We start from the raw sequence: 25,377 nt of genomic DNA on the forward strand, positions 1-25,377 counted from the left end.
GACAGCGGCGGCATAACATACTATAATAATGTAATAGAACGGGGCGACAACCACGCAGGACGCGAAAAACAGTCTCCGACGGACGGGCGTCGTCAATGACTCATGCCATAATAATATTATTATGCCCGGCCCATACTTATGTGACGTCACCGCGTGTTTAACGACCACATGCATATAGACCGTCGTATCTATATATATATATATATATTATATATATACACCATACCCGCCAACTTTATTACAACGTTCGACCCTGCTGTAAGCACCCGTTACAAGTCGTTTTCGATTTTTCGAGTCAGGAATAAAATATAATTCCCACCCTGTTGCCATCATATACCGAAGAAAAAAGCACCGTTCTCGAAATATCATAACTTTCGATATCACGGTGTCACATGTTTTATCATAACTCGATGAATTTTTGGTCTCTCTGGAAATTTCAATTTCAAGGCGTCTTAGTCACAACTAACTTTTCCTGTAAAACGAACGCATATATTATATAATAATTTATTAGGTATATGCTTACAAGTATATGACTACTAATTATGGCTCTTTTCATCGTAAGCGACATATATAGGTGCGTTGGATCAGATCACGTTTTGCTAACTATAATAAATAAGTACGCTGAGTCACTTTTCTAAATTTTACTGTAGAGAAAAAATAAAATTTGAATTTACGTACTTTCTTAAACGTGGGCATTTCATTTATCAATGTGTAATGTGTATTGTGTATACTGCAGTGGTTCTCCAAATATGCGCAGCAGTGTCTTTACAGTGGAGTCATGCTGTTTCTGCTTATAAGATATGATATTTTAGACAAGATAGACGTTATAAAATCCAAATTTTAAATAAACGTAATTTACTTTAACGCTTTTTAATAATTGAACGATCACAGGACACAATCCGCGGCTTTTCGGTGCTACCATCATATTTGATATTATACCCATTTGTAAAGACTGAAAAGTACTGAAAAGTAAAGAAATAATATAGTTTATTGTAGAATACTACACTCATATATATTTTTTCAATAAAACTACACGTTTTCACATTATATGACAGACATCATTTTTAGTTTTTACACGTTACACATGTCTGACGTGATGAATTTCATAAAAAAACGGTAGATGATTTCGATTTTATATACATTCCGCGATTGACCCCACCCGACCCCTTATATAGGAATTTATTGTATGTGTAACCTAGTAACCTACCAGATATTATGCAGTAATACGAGGTAATAATAGGTACCTATTATATATTATTGATGTCATAGACTCATCTATTATAACATGCATTACAAGTATTATGATTATTATAGATGATTTTTTTCCAGTTTGTTTATATTTCATTTTAAAACCTTATAAATAGTAGGTATATTATGTTACCGACTGTGTCAGATCACTGTCGTAACCGCGTAAATGCTGTTTGAACAGACATTTATTTTATTGAGTTCTATTCACACGATATCAAAGGCGCCAGGTTTTAAAAATGTCACGGAGGCTCACTATTTTATAAACACATGTACAGTTTTACCTAAATAATTACTAAACATTACTAATCGTTAAACAATTACTAAAATATAGTTATTTGTTGTTTTGTATATTATAAGTTATAAGTTATAACATTTAGTATTACAATACAATAGTATTGGCAATTTCAATTTTAAGGGGCTGAGCTCCACCTTATCGAGCTCATGGGGGGTTACAGGCCCCGAGCCCCCCTGTACTCAGCGCCCCTGCGCGATATGATATTATAAAATAAGTAGTGGTAACTACTTTAACATAGACATCATATTTTCCATCGTTGAGGCGACCGATTGGCCAATTTTTTATTTCAAACTTATGGATCCTTTACTAGTAATAATAAAACGTTTGGTCAGAGATTAATATTAATAGCTGTCGTCTGTTACGTCCAATCTTAGAGTATGGCTCTGTTATCTAGGATCCACACATCTTTAGTGACTCTAACCAGTCTAACCAATTGTAAAGGGTTCAGCTTAAGTTCTCAGGTTTGTTGGGTATACCCGCCTTGTCACCTTGAGGATAACTCACGCAGAACACGACTACTCACCTGTTGCAAACCAGCTTAATTTTCTCTCTCGCTGACCGTTCGTCGTCATTATGCAAACCTTAAGTTTATTAATGGTTTGCTGCCTGGCGCGATCGATTCACCCATCCATCTCACCACTAATTTATTTTCAAGTTCCACTCCACCAAACCCATTCACACGTTCCATTTCATATTCCTACCGCTTCCACAAAATTATATGTTCAGTGAACCAATTGTAGATTAATGCGTACATCCAATTTGGACCCCTCTTCTGAAGTTTATAAATTCTATGCAAACATCATTTTGTACCATAATAATTATGGTATAATTATTGTAATTATTATGCTACCCGTAAAATAATAAACTATAGCATTATATTGATATTTGGTCTTAAATATTAAATCTGTTATAATTATTATCTTGTATCATTATTATTGCTAAATCATATCACTATTATTATTGTTATAACTTATAAATATTTTAGTCTCATAATATATGTAAAAAACCCTGATTGGCGTTTATATCTTTAAATAAAATAAAATATAAAATGTATTATTATTTATAAGTTTATAGTATTCATTCGCAGTACATAAGTTAATTGATTTTAATATGACATTATTGATTAGATGTGTTTATGAATGAATTGTTTATTTGTGTGAACAATTATTGTCGATTGTTTTTAAATATTTCTTCGATTTTAGTCGTGTTTATTTGCTTAAGTAGAATATAATTTCTTAAAAACTTTGACATGCTGAACTATTGTTTTGATTTATATGATGGTTTGGACGGATTAAAATTACATAATATAGACAAAAACAAATAGTAAGTAATATTATATATTCTGACACGAGTACTTGATACAAATAAAAGCATAGTTTTTACATAATATTTAAAAAATATACAAACTATATTAGATATGTAAATATGTAATAATAATATAATGAATTGACGAAAGAGGCTAGATATAATCATTGCGTAAACTTCGGATGCAATAAATTATTTAATTAGTTATATAGTTATCATTATTTAGACACCAACGTCTTTTGATACGACGTAGAGAATTATTCGAGTGAACAAGGATAGATAAAAGCAAAAAAAAAAATAAACAATAAGTACATTTTACTGATTTATTCGTATTAAATTATTTGTTTGTAAAATTGTTATGAAAAATTAATTAACTAATTACTAATTATTTGGAAACTGGTAAGAATCTCCGTTAGTGGCTAACAATCACGGTTTTGTATGAATTGTATTGTAATCCAAATATATAAACATATTATTATTATCAACAACAAACCAAAATACTTACGTAGTTACGTCCTACAATAATGTAATTGAATCTGATAAAATGAATCCTTAATTATTATTTATATTTAAAGTTCGCTATAAATCTAATATATATATAGATATTATATAAGTCGCCCGTTAGGTTAAAATTTAGTTTTATTATTAGTTATTTCTTTAAAAAGTAATTATCTTTTTCTAAGTAAGTGTTATTTATTCGTAAACCTAGCACCAACCGATAAGATTGTATGGAAATAAACAAAATTAACTGCAGACTAGTGACAACAATATTATATTATTTCAATAAATTAATGGAAAAATGATGTAAACCTTTCCAAATATTTATTATAAACGAAAACTAAATTTTCAAATGATTAGAAAAATATTACATTACCATATATTTTAATAAATCCAAAATACAGTACATATTTATACTTAATTAATTTAAATAGATTGACATGCAAATTTATAGCAAAATCATATTTAGCTATATTACGTTTGATGTCTATAAAACAGTCTATACATAGTATCTATAAGTAATATTATTAACTTATTTATAAATAAGATTATTATTTTTGGTTGAAATATTGAAAAATAAAGCAGCTGCATAAGTGGCGTACTAAGGATGGGGGAGGGGATAAACCCCTCAAAATTTTAGAAAGAATTCATTTTTTTTAGACAATTTTTAACTTATTATATTATGACATGTTAATAAAAAATAATAACGAATAAAAAATAATAATCTATTAAAGTTTGAGACTTGTTTAGTTTAGATCATTCTGCAATTTATTAACTTAAAAATTAAATCCCCCTCCCCAAAAAAAATCATGGTCTAAGTACGCCACTAGCTTTATATGATACTGTAATAAATAATGATAATTTACAGTGGCTTATTGACTTATTGTGATTTATAAACTTACTAATCATACAGTTGTAAAGGATCTAAATTAAATTAGTAAAGGAATTTAATGTAGATACTTTACAACTACATGATTTGTAAGTTTGTAAATCACAATAAGTCAATATTAGAAAAATAACAAATGTTATTTAAAACAAATCGACACATATAGAGTACAACCGTAATATATTTGCTACTATTTTGATGTTGTTCTGTGGATTGGAATAATTAGAGTATTATAGACCATGTATGATGTATCTGATATATCTAAAAATACTATAAAATATTGTACTAAATTTGAGCGCAAGTTTTATAGTTCACAAGGTTAGTGGTTACTGGTTACTATATAATTATTTGCTAGTATTTAGAAAATAATAACTTTAACTTTCTATGATACATAAAAAACATAACTTAAGAATTTTATAACAATATTCTTAAAAATATAAATATCATTTTACAAAATATGTATTCTATAGACTATAGAATATAAATTACAATGTAATATGTAGGCAAGCAGCTTAACAATTGGCTATAAAAGCTGAAGGAAACATTTTTTTCTGCCAGAAATCAAAACCGTATATCTCCCACGTGTTAATATGTTGGTAAGGTAAGTCTTTTTTCATGATTTTCTTGAAGATTACTGGGAACTTCCAAAAATAACCTTATAAATTATTACCAGCATCGAATTTCTAAACTGAAGACATACTTTTGAACCCTCGAAAAGTATTTACAACAAAAAAATACACGTTGTTGTATATTTTTAATAAAAAACATAAAATTAAAATTAAAAATACAAATACATAAATAAATGCGTATTTTAATAACATTAATTCGTATAAACGTATAAACTTTAGTACTTGACAATAGTATTATGACGAATTTTAGTTTAAACTCATATTTCATCTATTGACTAAAGTTTTAAAAAAAAAAAAATTCAGTGAAGAGGACGTTACGATATTATACGTTTGGTTAATTTAATCCATTTTATCAACTGTATGTATATTATAATATTATGTTATTATGTTTCAATGTCTATTACTATATTACAGATAAAGTACTTGATATACTGTTAAGAAATACGTTTTGAATAAAAAGAAAAATTGCACATTATAGCCAAAAATAGGATGAATCGAATCAAGTATAGGTATAATCAGTATTAAATTAGAAATTTGAAGCACATAATTTTTAAAGTTAGTAAGTTCGTTCTGGACAATTTGTTTTTTAGAATAGATAGTAGGTACCTTTATATAACATGTTTTAATATAAAATAATCTATAACCACATAATTTTACTGCAGAATTTGATAATTTTTATTTTTTTAACAGATATATTATACAATAATATTTTTAAAGTTCAAATCTTTAATATGATATGACGAGCTTCAAATTTAACTAATAATTAAAGTACGATGGATTTTGAATGTATTTTAGTTAAAATTAGATGTTATGCTTAGATCTTAAAATTGAATTATAATCAACGCAATTCGTGCTTTTTAGGGGGACTACCGATGACATAGATATCTATAGGTTTAGAGGTAAAATAAGGTAATTTTTTCAATCTGTAAGTTAATAACATATGACCTGACAATAAATTGATATAATATGTACATTTTGATTATAATTACACTATAGTATATTGTGAATTTCGTTCTTTAAAATGTAGTTACTACCTACATTTCTGCATGTGACTGAAAGCGTTTCACTAGTAAATCGCATAGATAAATATGATGTAATCACATTATTTTTGTATAGTGATATCAAAATAATCATAGGTATCTAGTACTTGATATAATATATCATATTACGAATCATATTATTGTTATTTATATTAAAATTTGTTTTTGGTAGATTACAATTTGACACGGTATTTAATAATACAGATTAAGTTTGATAGTAGATGTGTAAATGTAAATATTTTTTGAATCACAAAAAAATAGTTATATACTAAATAAATATTAAATATATAATTAAATTGTATAGTTGTACTAAAATTTCAAAGTATAGTTTTATAAATTGTGTTTATAGTATAATAGGTAACTGTTAACTTTATTTAGACACAATAATGTAAATAAATAGCTATACAAAAAAGTTTATACGATTTAATAGGGATATTACTATTTTTCAATTCATAAATTATATAAATCTACTTAATACATAATAATATTATGTAGTGTACCTATATTATTATAATAATAAGTTCAACTTCAAACACAAAAATAGTTTAGCGGGGACGATATTAATTGAATCATTTAGCATGCTAAATTGTTTATTATTCTTATATTTTTTTTTTTTGTTTAAACAAGCCATACAGTAATTATAGCTGACAGCGATTTTTTAGGGTTTGAGTTCAAGTAAGTTTGAAAAACTTTTAGTTTTTAAATACCTCGACATTGAAAAGTTATTTTTGTTGTTGATACTATTCCAAAGTCGCTGTCCGATTTGCCAAATCTGTTTTTAGGTAAATGAGATATCGACAGTGGTTTGGAATTAACCAAGTGTTCATTAAAATTTGAAAAAACTACTCGCAGATCAAATTAAGTAATTCAGTTTTAATTGCAGTTTTCATAATAATTGTATTTTACCTGTTTCGTTCATATAAATTAAGTACCTATATAGTATATACGTTCGATAAACGATCGGCGGTTGAGAATATTAAATACATGTTAAAATAATAATATGAGTCAAGGGATTTATTTAAGAAACGACCGGTCAGAAGCCAAAGAGGTCTTGGTGAGTGAAAAATCTACCTACATAGACCATATATGGTGCGTGTGGATTTGTCCGGTAACCAAACGACGACTATTTTAGGATTAGTGTACCAGCCACCAGGCGCAACCAGTTAATGTGACACATTAAAATTGCGTTAAATTTGATTTTTAACCTTCGTATTTTCATAATAAATAATAGGTATTCAATTTATATACGTGTATTAACTTCTTAAGATATAGGTATATTATATTATAATAATTAATAAATAATACATTTAAGTTAACAAAACAAAATAATGTTTATAGATTTTTATTGTTATTTTTTTAAGATAGGATAAAATTTCACATCTGCAATGTTTGGTTTAATTTATATTTAGAACCTGCCATCTTAATATTATTATTATATACATACACGAGTATAACAGCACATACTGTATATTATGATAATATGAAAGCCGGGAAGTGTAACGTGTAAAATATTTTAATACACACCTGTTGTTAGTTTACTAAATGTTTAAATATCATAATATATATAAATATCTAAAGTTATAGATTAAAATCTAAATTATTTTCACAACTATTTAAAACAACACATTTATATCTGCAAGGTCGCTCGAGATAAACATTTCCGTTTATCATTCAAAATACTTGATATAGAGAATGAATATTATACATATTATAAATTTATATTATATAAAATTAATTAACCTACAACACTGGTATATATATTTCTTGTTTGTGGTACGTACGTCTTCTGTTGCCCAACAGATAATAATAAAATAATATTCAATTTATCAGGATAACTATTATTGGTGTTTCGTTGTAGGGGTATTACACTATTACTTACCTATATATATGGGCTAGCTGCTAGGGCTAACGGTATGTTCGCCTTTCGGTATACCTGTATTTATCGATATTTAAAAATACTGGTATCCGATATTTTCAGTATTTCAGAATACCCAAAGGTGGGCATTAACTAGTTAAAAGTTAATTTTTTTTTAACTTTTTATCTTAAAATTTCTGTTCTTTTTCTTAATAACATAATTTTGTATAGTTTAAATTAATTAATATTAGTAAAGTAAAAGTAAAAAGGTATATCAGTGTACATTATGATAAAAGTTCAATAAAATAATTTTTTATTATTTATAAATTATAGAAACTAGAAAGACACATCCACTCTTTATGTGATTTATATACTAATTAAAATAAATAGATTAACTTTTTTTAAACTGAGTTAAGTTAATATTTTTCTCCATATTAACTTTTAACTTATCGAGTTATTAAATTAATAATTTGTATGTTAACTGTTAACTTTTAACTTATCGATCTTGTATCCTCTTAACTTAACTTAACTTGAGTTAATTATTTTCATTAACTTGCCCACCTTTGAGAATACTAGTATACTGTGATTCGGTAATTACTAATTACCGAAAATACTGTATAGGTACCTAAATTTATTTAAAACAATAATGAATTATTACCAAAGACCTTTTACTGTAAGGTATACTAGTATAAGATCTATGATAATTACAAACATGATTTATAAAATAGATGTTAAAATTAAATTTTCCTTAGACTGGAAACTTGGAAACACTTATAAATTCACCGTGATCCGGTAATTACCTAGGTACGGCATTTTCAGTTATTACCAGTTATACCTCCATAGACCCCGGTAGTGTACAAACACTGGATTCCGATATTAAAATTTGAAATACTGCCAGCTCTAATTTATAACGATTTTATAGTTAAAATAAAATTTTAAATTTCAGGAATGAATTATAATTCTATCAATTTTTGATTTATTTGTATTAATTGATATTTTGTTACATTTTAATATTTCAAAAATTAAACAAATAGAGACACCAAGACACTAATGTCCTACACTGCAATGAATAAACAAGAAAAAAAAATTATAAATAAACGAAAATCACAAACAATTATTTATAAATTATAATATAGTTACATATATTTTAAAGAAATAACCTGGACTTAAGATATATATTATGGTATGCTGATTGTTGAGTATATATTATAAATAATTAACTATAACATGCATAATATTTTAATTTATCCTATTATTTTGCGTACTACCTAAAACGAAAACTTTTATATTATAATTAATACTCCATTTTACCTATATAAATATAACTTGTATCCCAAAACAATAACATTTTATTTCAATCCAAATTCAAAGTCTTAAAAGAACCTTCTACACCAAAATAGTCACTTTCCGTCTTTGGTTTACCCGGTCGTTTTTGTTCATCTACTCTGTAATTCTCTTCTTCTAAGAACCATTTTCTCATTTCTTTGACTTTTTCAAATGTATCATCTAATTTTATACAAAAGAACATTTAGTATAGTATAGGAATATCTGTAGATATATGCTTAACACGTTTTGTATTTTTATGAAATCAATAAATTATTGACCCACCGTTTATATTTTTTAAAGTTTGTCCACTCCCTCCAATTTCAATTGGCATCATTTCTTTAGGTATATATTCAAATATCGCTTCGGGATCTGTAGTTGAGTGGTAATACATCTGAAATAATATAATTGTATTATAAATATATTTTTACTATACATTTTACATTATAACATTGAATATTATAAATAATAATTTTAATATATATATATGTATACAAAAAAAATAGTTAATTACTTTCTCAGTTAATTCTTTTTTCATAAAAGGTTTTGTCATACTATTTATCATGTCAATAAACGGAGCTGTATTTATTGTATGGATAGCTTTTAGACGAGCTGGCAATCCATCCTAAAATTAAATTAAGATTAAGTAGCGAATTAAAATTTAAAATAATTCTTCTAATATAGCCATACTTGCAAGAAATACACGTATTTTTCATCATATTGATACCAAGACGACCGACATGACTAAGACTAAAACCTTTCATATCATAAATAATTATTAGTCCGTCGAAAGTTCCTGAAGTCATTAGCAACATATCGATCACCATGCTGAGTGCTTTAATGAAATCAGCTAAAACAAACAATTCTGCCTCTACGCGTTTAGCGTATATAAATATAACTTTGCAACCATCTGGAGTTGATCCCGGCAATGCACAAAACGATCTAAAGAGTAATGTACTTCTGAGTAAACAATCATTTTATTATTTAATATATCATTTTTTTTACATAGTTTTAAATGCTTCCAACACAGATTTTACATCGGTATCACGCTTTGTGAATAATTCGGGCGAATGAGTGCGAAGAGTGAAATACGACTCGATGGTTACTTTAGTCGGTTCCAATCGATAAAAACAGCTATGAAAAAATAGCACGAGGAGTTCGTCTGTAATTTTATTTTTTAAATTTTATTAGTGTATCAAAACGAATTACAAATTAAAATGTATAAGTTATACAATAAATTAGATAAAGCTGCAAAGATATTTTTTAATACGTGTAGATAATATAAGCATAGTATATTATACATGCAATAACTGTAAAAGTCTTTTAATAAATAAAAATGGGTCGGACACGGACTACAACATTATAATTATTATGGTATTAACATCGCACTTGTCTCGCATCGCTCACCTCAGCTGTGCGAGATAATTTTTGAGGTATAATTATTGTACATTTAAAAGCTATAGATGTTCATAAAAAAGTTTTTATATTTTTTAAAATTAAAATTTATAAAATATATAATAGGAAATGAATTTCACTCTTCTACGAAACTATCTTAAAAATTTGATACGTATTTATATGTTTATCTATATAATCACTTTTCATGTTTCCAACTAAATGAAGAACTATAGATAAAGTTGTATAATTTTTGGAATACTTAAACTTTTAAACATCATAATAATATGCGATAATAATTAATATCAGTGTCACAGTGACACACTGGCATATCTAAACACTAAACATACATTATAAATAAATAAATGAATAGCATTCATGTAACATAGATATAGGTAGTGAATCTTTTACTTTGTATTTAAAAAAATGTTTCATTTGAATACCATCCAAGTCTGCTAAAGTTCTAAATTGTTTATGTTTTATTCAAATTTCAAAATTGAACCATGCAAACCACTAACTAGCCACTAGTGATATAATTTGAGTTACTTTAATAATTTATAGTAACTATAATAACTGTTACATATCTTAAGAATTAATGATGATAGGTGAATGTTGGATATTGAACATTTTTATCATCAATGACTACCTACTATTGTGCTTTAGGTTAAGAAATCACGTACATATATATTATAATGTATCATTAATCTTTATGAAGTATTATTTTTCAGTCTAAGACAAATATCAAATATTTTTAGTGTTATATTACTTATATTATATGTTATACTTCATGATCTAAATTGGGAATACTTTTCTGGTCTCCTATATAAATACATAATGCACCTTAGATGGTTTTTTATCATTATAAAATAATTACTTGCCAGTAACAAGCGGAAGGTGTGGTTGTTTGGATATCCATTCTCTTAGATGATTTAAATCTTCTTCATTGAGTTCTGGATTTTTTTTAAATTCATCTGGAACGTTAAAAAAATTCATATTTACAGAATTATTGGCTTTATAGGTACTAGCAAAACTTCTAAATAAATACACAATACTACAATAGAACTGAAATATTTTTCAATTATCTTTTCGTTATATATTAAATACGGTGGACAGTAATTATAGACAACAATAAATATTATTTACAATTGAATACACGGGAAAAGCCTTGAAAGTTCCATTGCTTGTAACATAATATACTATTATTATAAATACAGGGAAATCGTCTATAATCTAACTTTTATAAAAAAAAAATATATATATATATATATTAATATATAGCGTGATTCACCCAGCGTGGGCAACATTTTCTCCATTAATGCAGTTATTTAAAATCTAATTTTTGGAATTCTTAAATATATACTTAAGGCTATAAAATTCTTCAGATTTTTTGTCCTACTAAAGAGTTTTTTGTGGAGATATTAACTTTATTCTTCAAATGAGAGTACCTTTTTCTACAGTAAATTTTTTTACGGATAATTTTTAGTTATTTTTAGTATTTTTATTTTTTATAGAACAATTAAACAATCTTAAGTTGGTACAAAAAAAAAAAAATCAAAAACTCGAAAATATAAATTTGAGTATAGGTATTTATAAATTTTAAAAATCAAAATTTAATTAAATTAATTATAAAACGAAAAAATGGACGTAACCATATTTGGTGAATTGGCATGTATTGTGATAAAACATTTTTATACAATCTTGTATGCTAATTTTCCCTTGATATTGTAATATTATAACATTACTACTTATATAATTAACTACTTATTTGTTTATCATAAATTTTAATTTTTTTAAATGTTTAATTTTTAATTTTCAATATATTATATTTAAAAAAGTGATTAATGACAGTGTTCATTCATTTGATTACAAATTATAAAAGCTCTGCTTATCCAGTATCTATACTGTAAGCTGATCTTCTGATCTGAGAACTCTATTTGGTATAATAATTTTATTTGGTTAATCAATTTAATAAAATATACATAAGTATTTCAAAATTAAAATGAAACAATATTAATAAATTAAGTCTTTAATTTTTATTAATTGTATTTAAAATATTATCTTTTATTATCAAATAACAAATAGTTATTGGTGTTATTAGGACCTATATATCCTATATCCTGGTTACATTTAATAATTGGACGAGCTCATAAAAATAAATTGATTGCTCATCCGCAATTATCATTTAACGCAATAATCAAACCATGTATTTATTGATATAACATGGGTATAATATTATAACATCTACAATAGCATACGTTATTTAATTTGTATAATACCAGATGTGACCTTGTATCTAGGTATGTGTGGAAATTATGACTACTATCCACAACAAATTTTATACTGCACTTGATAAATCTGTAATACCTAGGTATAATGTGTACTATTATTCTAGATAGGTAGACTGTTGGTAGTAGATGCCAACCACAAAAAGTTGAACAATTCTAAGACTTGGTATTATTTTATATCCATGGCACAGGAATAAATTGACATGGTAGCAATATAATTTTGTTATGATAATTTATTAATATTTTTTATTTTTATTAATTAATAGTTAAAAAAAAATAACTTTTTAACTAGTTAATGCTTACCTTTGTTTATTGGCTTATACATATTAGGGTGAATTGACTTATTATCAATAAAAAAAATGATAAAAAATGAACATTATCCATGTTTGGGTTAATTTTTTCAAAATTATGGCTTATTACTCATTATGAAAATAGAGATTTTTGTGATGTAATAATTTTACTCGTATGAATGAATCATAGATACTTTTTTTAAAATTGAAATGAAAAATGTTCATAAATGTCCATTTATTTTTTTGGGTTAATACTTAATATTTTAAACATAGATATTTGAATCAGTTAAGGTGAGAAAAACATTAATTTTTTTTCAAGTTTATAAGTGATATATTATATATTAACTCATTTTGCAATTCAATTACTTATACACGAATTCAAATTAATTGAAGAACTATAAATAGGTAATTAAATTATTATAATACCGATTAATGTTTAATTGATATTGACCGTTTCTAAGGAATTAAGTATAGGCAATATATTTAACAATTAGTTTTTGAGGTGTAAATATGTGGGTATAGTAAAACCCCTGAGTAGAGGGCGTAGATTTTTATGTAAATAAGTCAAAATATTTAACAAAACACCGTTTTATTCAAAGTTGGGCAAAATATTATATAGATAATTATTTGAAATTCGAATAATTTGAAAATATTATTATTCGAATAAAAATGTATTTGAATAATTTTCAAACATAATGCTAATATAAAATACAAGTAGATATTTTCGAATTCTTTACTTTCTAATTTCTTCTTGAATTCTATATTTGTTTTATACAATGCCAACTATTGATTTTTTAAAACGTAAGTGTTTTAATTACCATAATATCAATCATATTATGTTAACTAAGATAAATTATTGAGAATTATTCGAATAACTATGTTTGAAAATTAGTGAAATAATATTGTTTTCGAATTATTTGAATAATTGTGAAATAATCATTTGAATAATTTTTTATTCGAATAAAATAGTATCAAAATAATCATCTAAACAAAATGTTATTCGAATGACGCACTACTCTGGTTTTGTTTAACATTAACTTTATAAAAAATGATAGATAATGAATAACGAAAAAATTAAATAGACGAAAAACCGAATGAGAAGGACAACAGGTTATAATTCAATAATATTTTATAGAATATTACACCATATTTCGATGTCAAAATCTTTACTTATACTTATCTAATATAATATTATCTTATTTTATGACTAGGTTATCTATACAATTAAAGAGAGAGACTGAAAAAAATATTTGATAATAATGGACAATGATTATTGTAAATATCTCTAGGTAGGTGAATATTATATTTATATAATGATACAAAATATGCACATATTCAATATTGGTATAATATTTAGAAAATTGAAATATGAAATTCATCATTATGTTCAGCAATTGGTTCTGTACACCATCGGAATACGACTCTATGAGATGAGCAGTATGTTTTCAGCTGCTTTTATTAAAAATACCACATACGCCACCACCCTTTTCACTATATTATAAAATGGCTACAGGTGCTAATCTATGTATCTCAATATTATAGGTATTGTACTATATAATATAAAGCATTTAGTTTAAATATTAAACTAATAAGTAGAGTTAACAATAATAAACCCTGAAATAAAATTACATAGTAATATAATATTATGTATTATTTATTTATCTAAAATTGATTGCACGTAGTAAGTACATACTGTATAATTGCATAAATGATTGGTTCATTGACTTTTCGATCAGTATGTGAATACTTTCATTATTATTATCTTACTACTTATTCCTTTTATACGGTACGGTATACTTAAATCGTATAAATATGTAACGATCATGTTCGCCATAGCGTACCCTCTTGTTTTATCATGTTTTTACGTGTGTCTAGTATGATTTGTATTAAATTTTTTTTTAATTTTTTTTGTTTACAGGTTTGTTCTTACAGTGTTTATATGTACACCAATATTTTGTGCATAAATATATTTAATAAAAAAACATTGTTTTTATTTTGAGTTATTCATTATTCAGTATTCTACAGTAGCTATTATATTTCTCTATAGAAATCAAGTATTTGGATCACGGTAGATTATAATCTACTATAATATACCATGATTTGAATTCATACAGTATGAAAAAAAAAATTCAGACTTGATAAGGAAACAAAATTATTAACATTGTTTTAACCTATAATAATTATAATTATATATTTTTGTAATAAAAAATTATTTTTCACAATAATATCATGTCACCAGTATTATTGTATCACGTAAGATGTGGCATATAATCAAATCAAAATAAAATATGTTTGAATTCAATATAATTTATAATTTTTTAATTTGTATGATTAATAGATGAAATAAAGTGAGATACATTCTCATAATAAAATCAATTAGAATCGTTTTGAGTAAATAAATCGAATACGTCAACAGAAAAATCGGTCTCCGGGATCATCGATAACCGCGATCGTTAGGAACGCGAAAAACACCTTAAATTCAAAAATTCACTATTTGGTTGGACTATAATATTATATAATTGTCGACGAGTAAACGAATCAAATACTGGCATACTTACCCACAATCATTTGAATTCGATCGGTGTTTGTTTACTAATCGGTACGGTGAATGCTTTATATTTGGCATTATCAAACCACCCGTACCACATTTGTTCTAGTCACAATTTACTAATTCGTTTTCACTTACCTACTATTATTTTTTTATTAATTATTTTTTTTTGTTATTATTTAATTTATACTTAATCTACATGTCGGAATCTGAAGAGTCGGTGTCCACTGTGTCGCCTGTTTCCTCGGTTGCATCCTCTCCAACCGTTTTGACAAAATCACCTGTACAGAAAGATGTTGCCCTTACTGGCGTCACTGCCCAGAGGCCTACTCTGGGTCATCCGTCTACTGCAGTTATGGTGACTGCGGCCATTAAAACGTTGAATGATAAAAAGGGCACCACTCTGCAGGCGATTAAAAAATATTTGGCCGTACATTATCAAATGGACTCGGCCAAGTCTGCACCATACATCCGCAGGTATTTGAAAGCAGCCGTCACCAAGGGTGATTTGATTCAAACGAACGGCACTGGCGCTAAGGGTAAATTCAAACTACCGATCGAGGCGAAAAAACCTGCCGCGAAGAAGAAAAAAGCAGTAGTGACCAAGAAGAAACCGGATGCGAAAAAACCTACTGCTGTCAAGGCAGTAACGTCAACCAAACGAAAATCTATCGACGGGACGACGACGACATTATCGAATGTAAAGAAATCTAAAAAAGTAATTACGACTGTTGTCAAACCAAAACCCAAAACGGTCAAGGGAGTTGCCAAAGATTCTACGGCTAAAACAAAAAAGATGGAATCTGCGGCTAACAAATCGAAGACAGCTAAGGTTGTTGTTAAGAAGGTCCCAGCAAAAAAAGCAGCAGCACCCAAAAAAAAGTAGACCAAGCTATATTAAAATAGTAAATGTATAAGTATTGAACGGTAACAATTTATAAAAGGTCCTTATCAGGACCGCAAAATCTCTTAATTCTTTACCTATTTTCTCAACAGCCCTTTGCAAGTGCTCCATGTTGGGTAATTTTTTTACATAAAATAAATCCAATTAATTAATTTTGTATAGTTACATAGTGCGTATTAGTTACTATTTATCATGTATTATTTATGAATACATGATCAAGAAGAAATGAAACGGTCTGCCTATGACAAACCTGAGTATCCCCCTCCTACCACTCAACAAAAAGCGTATAGTATCAGTTTCGAATGATTCTAAACGACCTAAACCCAAAATACAAAAGGTGGACATGTGGAAACCGTTTTGTTGTATGATGGATGTTAAGTGGGTCACTGGAAAGGATGTATTAAATTTTAATTAATTGATAATATACCTTTATCAATACACAAAAAACGATTCTAAGTGAAAAAGGACTATCTTATTGTTAAGAATTTAAGTACGTACGTGTTATGTCTTGATATTGCTAAGTAATTTATAATTCACTATTATTAGAAAATAGTAAATAGTAATACAGTGGATTGAATTAATTTTTAACAACATTGCATTTAAAAATATCATGGTGTATAAAATTATAGGTACTATTATATATTTTTATATTTTTTTGCTAATGATTAATTTTGTATTTTAGAGTTTTAGCTAAAAAAATTGCTGATTTTATAAATTTTCTACAGTAACACCACTTGCAAATTTTCATAATTTTGATAAAATTTAATCTTTAAATATAAAAATAAATTGTTATTATATGTACCTATTTTAAATATTTTTGTATAAATGAGAACGATATCTGTAGGATTGATAAACCAAAACATTTTTTTATTGACATTTATGGATTAATATTTATTGAAAGGCGGTCAAGTGGGTACCTCTCTACTGTAAATAAGGTGGGTTATAGTGATGGTTATGTTAAATTTGAATTCAATGTCATATCATTGTAAATAAAAACGACTTAGCGGAGATGGTCTGTCAAACCTTTATCACTATTAATGATGTTTTTTTTGCGTCATTGATTAATTCTTGAACATTTCAAGTTTTTACAGTTATTGGTTTTTGAGTAACAAGAATATAACAAAAATCGTTTGAGGATAAATATGTAATTATTAGATAGTGTACCTAAATTGCTCTCAAAACATTTTACAATACCTAAGGAAAATTTATTAGTTATAATTATATAATAAATTAATACACTAACCGAATTAGTTGTGAGCATTAATACAATAATACATAATATTATATTATAGGTAATATAAATAAATAAATAAATAATTTTTTTCTTCACATTTAATAAGTTACTTTTTGATTGTCAGTTATTCAAAATTAAAGTTACATCAATTATATTATAATTCACATTTAAACTCTTTTACAATAATAACACACTCCGATTTTTCCTGTGTATAAGTTTATTGTGTGCAACAAAATAATTAGGCTAATAACGATAATGAGAACTTGTTCTCGTCTACCACTCAAGTGCAATACTTGCGTGATCAAAATGTGCGTAATAATAACGTTTCATAAAATTCCCGTTACTATTATAAAATATATTATTATAATCAGTTAATTTAACCAGTAATCAATTGATCAATAAATAAGTTTTTAATTTTCAAGTATTTTAGTATTAATCTTGGTATTGATGGAATTAGATCAAATAATAATATTTTCATGTCTGAAAGTAGGCAAATTTGAATACAAACGTAATTGGTAGGTACTCTGACCTTAAATAAAAACTTTATTATTTTAGGCCCATTGGTCCATGCCCAGTTATTATACGGGAGATATACCAATTGTTGAGTGAATAACCAGTTATAAAAATTAGAATTTCATAAGCTCATAAAAAATTATGTTTTAATATAGGATGAATACCTATAAAGATTTTTGTATTTTAAATTCTAAATTTTAAGTATGAATACTAAAAATGTAATGAATTGTAATTGAATAATATTAGCCATTTTTTTTTTTAGAAATGTTGACCAATTTAGTCATAAATTTAATTTCAAACGCCTGTACTTAAAACTGTAGATTTATGCACAAATGTAAATAAGAAATTAATTGCAATCAAATTTTATATTGTATGCTTTACGAATACAAATTATGGCTAGATACCTCCTGAAAATCGAGGTTGAGTATATTGATCCGGTTTTCTACTTTCCATTAACAGGCGATACCATATACGTATAAATATTAACTTACCATTATAGCAAGATAGCAATCATTATTAATTTTATCAATAATAAGGTACCAACATAGTACATAATGATATTATACAATTCAGTATATAAAATATTAGATAACATTAGATTACCGAGATATTTGTGAAAACGCCTTAATTTTGTTTTACGGTTTATCACAATTATCGGACAATACAATACAGTTCGAAGAAATATCGAAAAGGTATTCCCATCACAGATTTAGAACATTGACAAAATAAAATGTATATTATATATAATATATGATATTATCATCAATTCGATTACATAACATAATAATATGAACAATTATAAAATAATAATAGACAATTATTTTAATATACCTATAAGGCTAAACCCTAACCATACTATGAAATATTTTGTAATCTCGGCCGTTTAGTAATCCATAATGCAAAGCGATCGACCATTTTTATTAATGTATTTTCCATTATTAATTGGTTGTTGATGTTACAGGTATTTATATTCTCAGAATACTATGTAAAATTAATATGCTATGGGTATCTGTATTGCTATCTGGATAATATTGTCGAGCAAAAATAACGATTTACAGTTAAAAGATAAATAAAATAAAAACATGGAAAATCCTAAGTGAACGAAACCGTAACAATTAGTTCTTAAAACGGCCATGCACCGATCACTAATACAAATCAGATTTATGTAGGTAATGCACTAGATTAGAAATTAAATAAAACGAGTATAATATATTAATTGAAAATTGTAGGCCGTGTCTAAGGTTTGAGAAACGAACATTGCGATAAAAATATTTAAACTTTTTAAATATTATACCCACTCGGTATTAACATAATATCTGTATGACCGTGTGTATTTGCCAATCCAGTAAATGGTCTGTCAATGGGGAAAGAAGTTTTATTTGATAACAAGCTGTTGTTCCTTATTTAGTGTAGTGGATACACTAATAATAATATAATAGTTTACCAAGATTAGTTATGTTAGTGGAAAATCACACCGATTAGAAGAGGTAGCTGCTAAACGTCATCCTTTACACTCGTTTAACTAGTAATAACCGACTAATGACATTGCTCGGTTTTGTTCATTTTATCATATATATAAATTTGACTGTAGTTCCCCTAATTGACTTATTCACTCATCGATCTCCGTTCTACACACATTTAATTTACAAAATTTACATTTATTCATCATGAGTGGACGCGGCAAAGCTGGAAAATCGAAGGGAGTCAAATCCAAAACCAGGTCGTCCCGTGCCGGACTCCAGTTTCCGGTCGGTCGTATCCATCGTTTGCTGAGAAAAGGAAACTACGCCGAACGTGTAGGAGCCGGAGCACCGGTATACTTGGCTGCCGTCATGGAATACCTGGCAGCCGAAGTTTTGGAATTGGCCGGTAACGCCGCCCGTGACAACAAGAAGTCCCGTATCATTCCCAGACATTTGCAATTGGCCATTAGAAACGACGAGGAGTTGAACAAACTACTGTCTGGTGTGACGATCGCCCAAGGCGGTGTTTTGCCTAATATCCAAGCGGTCCTTTTACCCAAGAAAACCGAAAAGAAAGTCTAATTTTCGAAATTTAACTAACCTTCTCTCTCACCCATTACATTTTCATTCATTTTCTACTATATATATTTATTGACTATGAAAAAATTAAATGGCCCTTCTCAGGGCCACAACATTTTCGGCAATTTTTCGCACGACAGTTACTTTATTAATTACAAATCGGAATATACAACTACCACGTACAGTATATACTATTATAATACAGTCAGTATTTATTTGTAATGTAATGATCGACATGGTTTGTCTACTAGTGATTATTTAAATTAATATTAAATAACTACTTGTATCATTAAAATAATTAATGTTTGTTCATATACAATTATATTTATTAATTATAAGTACCTACACCAGGAATACATTTTTGTACATGACGTCATAAATATCATCTATTCCTTTTATAATCGCTTTCCTACTTGGAAGTTTATATAATATAACGGACATGCGTGGGTGGACTGTAGAGTCCCGTACTGGGAGTATTTATTGCCCTTTTTGACGTGTAATAAAAAAAAAAAAATAGTATAATTAAATGTTTTGTAGGTATGTCATAGATTTATAACACTTTACTTCATATATTAATTTGCTTGAAATTAGACAAGTTAGAAATAGATTTAACCCTGCATAGGTCGCGTACCTTGATGGGACGTCGGTAGTCGCGTGGATTACAATTTTAATCCATTTTTGTTTTTTTTTATAGGTTCCAAGTTTTTATTGAAAATTTAAATTATAGTTATATACTAAGTACATTCTGAAAAATATAGTGAGATAAAGAAAAAATTTATGTTTTTTTTTTTACTTTAGAAAATGAATTTTAACTTAATGAGAATAAATAATAATTTATTAGAATTTTTTTTCTTCAATTGTAATGTTATTCAATGTAATTAAATTCTTATAATATTCCTGTATATACATATTAATATTTAAGTATTTTACATATACCTTAGCTCTATAAAAAATAAAATAAAAAAAAAAACAAGAGTACTTTATAACTTTTTACATTTTAAATCTTTTAGTCATAATAAAATACATTTTTATTGAATTGAATTATTTTAAGTTTATTCCTCACTATATTCTTGATCATAACACCCAATGCAAATGTATTTAAAATGATCTGAACACACTCATATAAAACAACATACTCATGATTTCCTCGTACTTTTGTTTTTTGATAATTATGATTAAAAAATAACCTAAAAAATAAACGTGCGTGAAAGATCGCACGGCATACAATGGTAATCCAACAAACTTTGAACTCCGATAACAACGACAACTTCTGCGACCCTTATTGTGAACGAATTAATTATATTAGGCAATATGTTATTTGAGGGTACTGAAAAAATGAAATAATTCCACTGGTTTTCAATATACAAAAAAAATTTTATTTTTACATGGATTACAATAGTAATCCACGTGACCTATGCAGGGTTAATATAATATTGTGTAATATGGAAAATATAGAATAGTATAAATTGATCTTTGGTATTAAAAATCAAATATATACCTAAATGGCTAAATAACTTATCGTAATATACTAACAGTCATACTAGGTATATTGAATATTCATAATTAGAATTGTTTTTATTTATAGTTTCAACTTTAATTTTAAATAGTACAAGTCAATTTGGAGGAAAAAGTTTAAATAAAAATATTAACTTTTAAATGGGTTAGGAGAGTTCCACATTTCAAATTCTTGAATAATTTTATGCTTTTTGAATCAACGGTATTCCAATACATTAATAACTATCTATTTATAGTTTGTAGAAATTATATTATGTGTTAATAATTGTGGATGAATATCTATAACCGATCTAACAGTGAAAGACTAGAAATTTTATAGTAGGTAGTTAATAGTAAATCGGGGGACGAAAAGTCAGTTTATATTCAGTTTTTATAGTCGGACAAAAAGTCTGAGCACATTTTTAATGTCGGACAAAAAGTCAGAAAATATAAAATATTTTATATAATAATTAATATTTATTTTAAAAATTTAAAAACGTTTGTACACATATTATATTATTATATTTTCGTATAACTAACAAAAATATAACAGAAATCCACTATAGTTAGATACCTATATATATTTTACAATATACTGTAAAAAGAATAAAGAATAATACTTGATAGTTAAAATTAAATTAATATTATAAATTTAATTAAAAATAAATTTTGATAATGTTATTCCTAAGATATCGTGTGTTAAAATTTTTAAATACATGTATCTACGTACCTATTAAAATTAATAACAAATTATATAATTATAAATGAAAATGAGAAAATAGAAAAAAAAATAATATAATATATTGTGTATAATTTCTACAAACATTTTTACATTTTTAAAATAATTATTAATTATATAGAATATTTTGTATTTTCGGACTTATTGTCCGGCACTAAAGCACTCGGACTTTGTGTTCGACTATTAGGTATAAAAACTGAATCCGTATTTTTTGAACGATTACCGTTAGTATATTATTACGTATTTTTTTTATAAGTTTATAATTTTTCGAAATATTATATTTTATTAATAAATAGTTACCCCGGTTCAATTTAGACAATGGTAATATTATTATCTCACAGCCCAATATTTAATTGTATGAACGTAGAACGACATGGTTGTTAAACCATCGACGTATGCACAGCGAGATTAAACATAATCACTTTAACGTACTCTGGCGAACGGAACGAACAGCAACTACGATTTTTTGTATAAATATCGAGCGCATTATTGCAATCAATAATTCATCATATTATGTAGGTGTACTGCAGTTAGAAAAGTTTCATCGAGCTCATCATATAATATTATAATCTATTATCTGATTAATCAAAAATGGCACCTGCTAAGGCGATGAAAAAGTCACCGGCTAAAGTGCAAAAAAACGTGGCCAAGTCAGTTGGTAACAAAAAGCGCAAAACCAAGAGGACGCAAACGTACGGCATCTACATATACAAAGTGCTGAAACAAGTGCACCCCGACACTGGCATCTCGTCAAAGTCCATGAGCATCATGAACAGTTTTGTCAACGACCTTTTCGAACGTATCGCCGGTGAGGCCGGCCGTCTGGCCCATTACAACAAGCGTCCGACGATCACCAGTCGGGAGATCCAAACCGCCGTCCGACTTTTGTTGCCCGGTGAATTGGCCAAGCACGCGGTCAGTGAAGGGACTAAAGCCGTCACAAAGTATACTAGCTCCAAGTCATGAATGTAAAATATTAAAATAAGTAACTTAATTTTCTCACAAACTATCTATGTATTATATTGTATTAAAAAGGCTCTTCTCAGAGCTACTATATTTTTGTGTTGACAATTCGGTATCACGAATATGCAATTTTCAAATATAGAATTTTACAAAACACAAGCGTAAATTCAAAAACGTACGAATAGGTATGCTTCAAAATAAAAAATATATACATTTTAATATTTAAATATAAAAAAAAAGGTTAATGTTCTGCTGTACAGTTGTTGATGTCTAGTGTACCAGTGACAGACATTGAGTGCAGGGGAACCATAATGGATTTATTAAATTTGAATTCAATGGATGATAAACACGATTTTTTAAATAGGTACGATTTGCCAGACTAAATCACCAAATGACAAAATATTTTGTTATATAAACTTTAATATCATTCTTAATGCGGTTAATTTTTGAAGTGGCCTAAATAATATTTTAGTTTAATGAAGATTTTCGTGTGAGCAATGGCTGTTATAAAAAAGGTTAATTGAAGGGTATGTGTATACAATGGTTATAGTATTTAAATAATTAAATATTTGATTTTGAGTAGTCGTAAATTATTTTGTTGAACAAATGTTATTATTTAAATTATCATGGTTAACGATAGTAATTTATAACAAGAAAAAAAAAATATAAAGGAAAAAATTTTGGGGCCCTGAAAAGGGCCATTTTAAATGGATTATTGTTATATTATGAAGTTTATTAAGCACGTTCACCGCGAATACGACGAGCCAGTTGGATGTCTTTGGGCATGATCGTGACGCGTTTGGCGTGGATGGCACACAAGTTGGTGTCTTCGAAAAGACCGACCAAATAGGCCTCGCTAGCTTCTTGCAACGCCATGACGGCGGAACTCTGGAAACGCAAGTCGGTCTTGAAGTCCTGGGCGATTTCACGCACCAGACGTTGGAACGGCAATTTGCGGATCAACAGCTCCGTGCTCTTCTGGTAACGACGGATTTCACGGAGAGCGACTGTTCCCGGACGGTAACGATGGGGTTTCTTCACACCTCCGGTGGCGGGTGCGCTCTTACGGGCGGCTTTGGTGGCCAACTGCTTCCTGGGAGCCTTACCTCCGGTAGATTTGCGGGCTGTCTGCTTGGTACGGGCCATTGTTGAATTCGTTTGTGTACGATTAGACGAACTGTAAAATACTGACGGTTCTCTGCAACGAAACACACTAGTATTTATATAAAAACGGATTCGTTTCTACCGTTATCATTGGTCGACGCGTTGTCGATAATCGGTAAGTGGGAGAAAACATATGTAGTGTTTCGATTGGCCGTTCGTGCTCCGTGAAACGTATGAATACATTGAAATTTGTTAATCGAGTATATTTATTTTTTTGTATATTGCCTCATCATGCTGTTTTAAGGATTCACGGACTACTTCGTCGACCCAGCAGTGACTATCTAGAGTTTTAAACTGTTCTTCAATTGTTATTGCAAAAAGGTTGGCTTTTGGATTCAGGATCAAATTGAAGGTTGTTATCACCATCTTGAAGCTCATGCGCTGGAGGCATTTTTCGAAGAAGCCTTCTATTAAATTTGTAAAGCTTTTTGATCTTCCTTGAGCGTTGTTACCCACCGATCCTAGAAATGTTGTCCATTCATTATCCCTATGTGATTGCAGCAGATCTCTGACAAGTGAAGTTTGCTCGTTCAGCACCTTTTTTATACTTGAGTCTCTGGACCTTTGCCAGGCCGCTCTTAATGTCCCTTTTTTCTTAATGTGATTTTGAATAAATTGTGGCAGATCATTTTTCCTATCTTGAGCTGAGAACAAAGCTGAGCATTTTTCCAGTTTATCTGAAATGGTTGACGACAGTTGAGTAATCAGTCCATCAACGTTCAGCGTTCGT

At 27.7% G+C, this 25,377-nt stretch overlaps 4 protein-coding genes and 1 pseudogene across 4 annotated transcripts; 3 read left to right on the forward strand and 2 right to left on the reverse strand.

The window, feature by feature from the left end:
* Nucleotides 1-9,055: 9,055 nt before the first annotated feature.
* LOC113554104 lies at nt 9,056-11,508 on the reverse strand (annotated as a pseudogene).
* Nucleotides 11,509-15,708: 4,200 nt separating this feature from the next.
* LOC113554247 (histone H1-like) lies at nt 15,709-16,558 on the forward strand. Its single transcript, XM_026958002.1, has one exon. The coding sequence runs from the start codon at nt 15,794-15,796 to the stop codon at nt 16,478-16,480; it is 687 nt and encodes a 228-aa protein (XP_026813803.1). The 5' UTR covers nt 15,709-15,793; the 3' UTR covers nt 16,481-16,558.
* A 2,943-nt stretch (nt 16,559-19,501) lies between these two features.
* LOC113551035 (histone H2A) lies at nt 19,502-20,400 on the forward strand. Its single transcript, XM_026953037.2, has one exon. It carries the CDS (start codon nt 19,913-19,915, stop codon nt 20,288-20,290), a length of 378 nt encoding a protein of 125 aa, XP_026808838.1. The 5' UTR covers nt 19,502-19,912; the 3' UTR covers nt 20,291-20,400.
* A 2,564-nt stretch (nt 20,401-22,964) lies between these two features.
* Nucleotides 22,965-23,574, forward strand: LOC113551089 (late histone H2B.L4-like). The gene has a single exon (XM_026953124.2). It carries the CDS (start codon nt 23,112-23,114, stop codon nt 23,484-23,486), a length of 375 nt encoding a protein of 124 aa, XP_026808925.1. The 5' UTR covers nt 22,965-23,111; the 3' UTR covers nt 23,487-23,574.
* Nucleotides 23,575-24,218: 644 nt separating this feature from the next.
* On the reverse strand, nt 24,219-24,629 carry LOC113552548 (histone H3). The gene has a single exon (XM_026955409.1). The coding sequence runs from the start codon at nt 24,627-24,629 to the stop codon at nt 24,219-24,221; it is 411 nt and encodes a 136-aa protein (XP_026811210.1).
* Between the last annotated feature and the right edge of the window lie 748 nt (nt 24,630-25,377).

Source organism: Rhopalosiphum maidis, chromosome 2 (assembly GCF_003676215.2).
Source record: "Rhopalosiphum maidis isolate BTI-1 chromosome 2, ASM367621v3, whole genome shotgun sequence".
Lineage (NCBI taxonomy): Eukaryota > Metazoa > Arthropoda > Insecta > Hemiptera > Aphididae > Rhopalosiphum > Rhopalosiphum maidis.

What these genes read in the sequence shown, in the direction of transcription:
- LOC113554247 (XM_026958002.1), top strand. Translation starts at nt 15,794, where the DNA reads ATGTCGGAATCTGAAGAGTCGGTGTCCACTGTGTCGCCTGTTTCCTCG.
- LOC113551035 (XM_026953037.2), top strand. Translation starts at nt 19,913, where the DNA reads ATGAGTGGACGCGGCAAAGCTGGAAAATCGAAGGGAGTCAAATCCAAA.
- LOC113551089 (XM_026953124.2), top strand. Translation starts at nt 23,112, where the DNA reads ATGGCACCTGCTAAGGCGATGAAAAAGTCACCGGCTAAAGTGCAAAAA.
- LOC113552548 (XM_026955409.1), bottom strand. Translation starts at nt 24,629, where the DNA reads ATGGCCCGTACCAAGCAGACAGCCCGCAAATCTACCGGAGGTAAGGCT.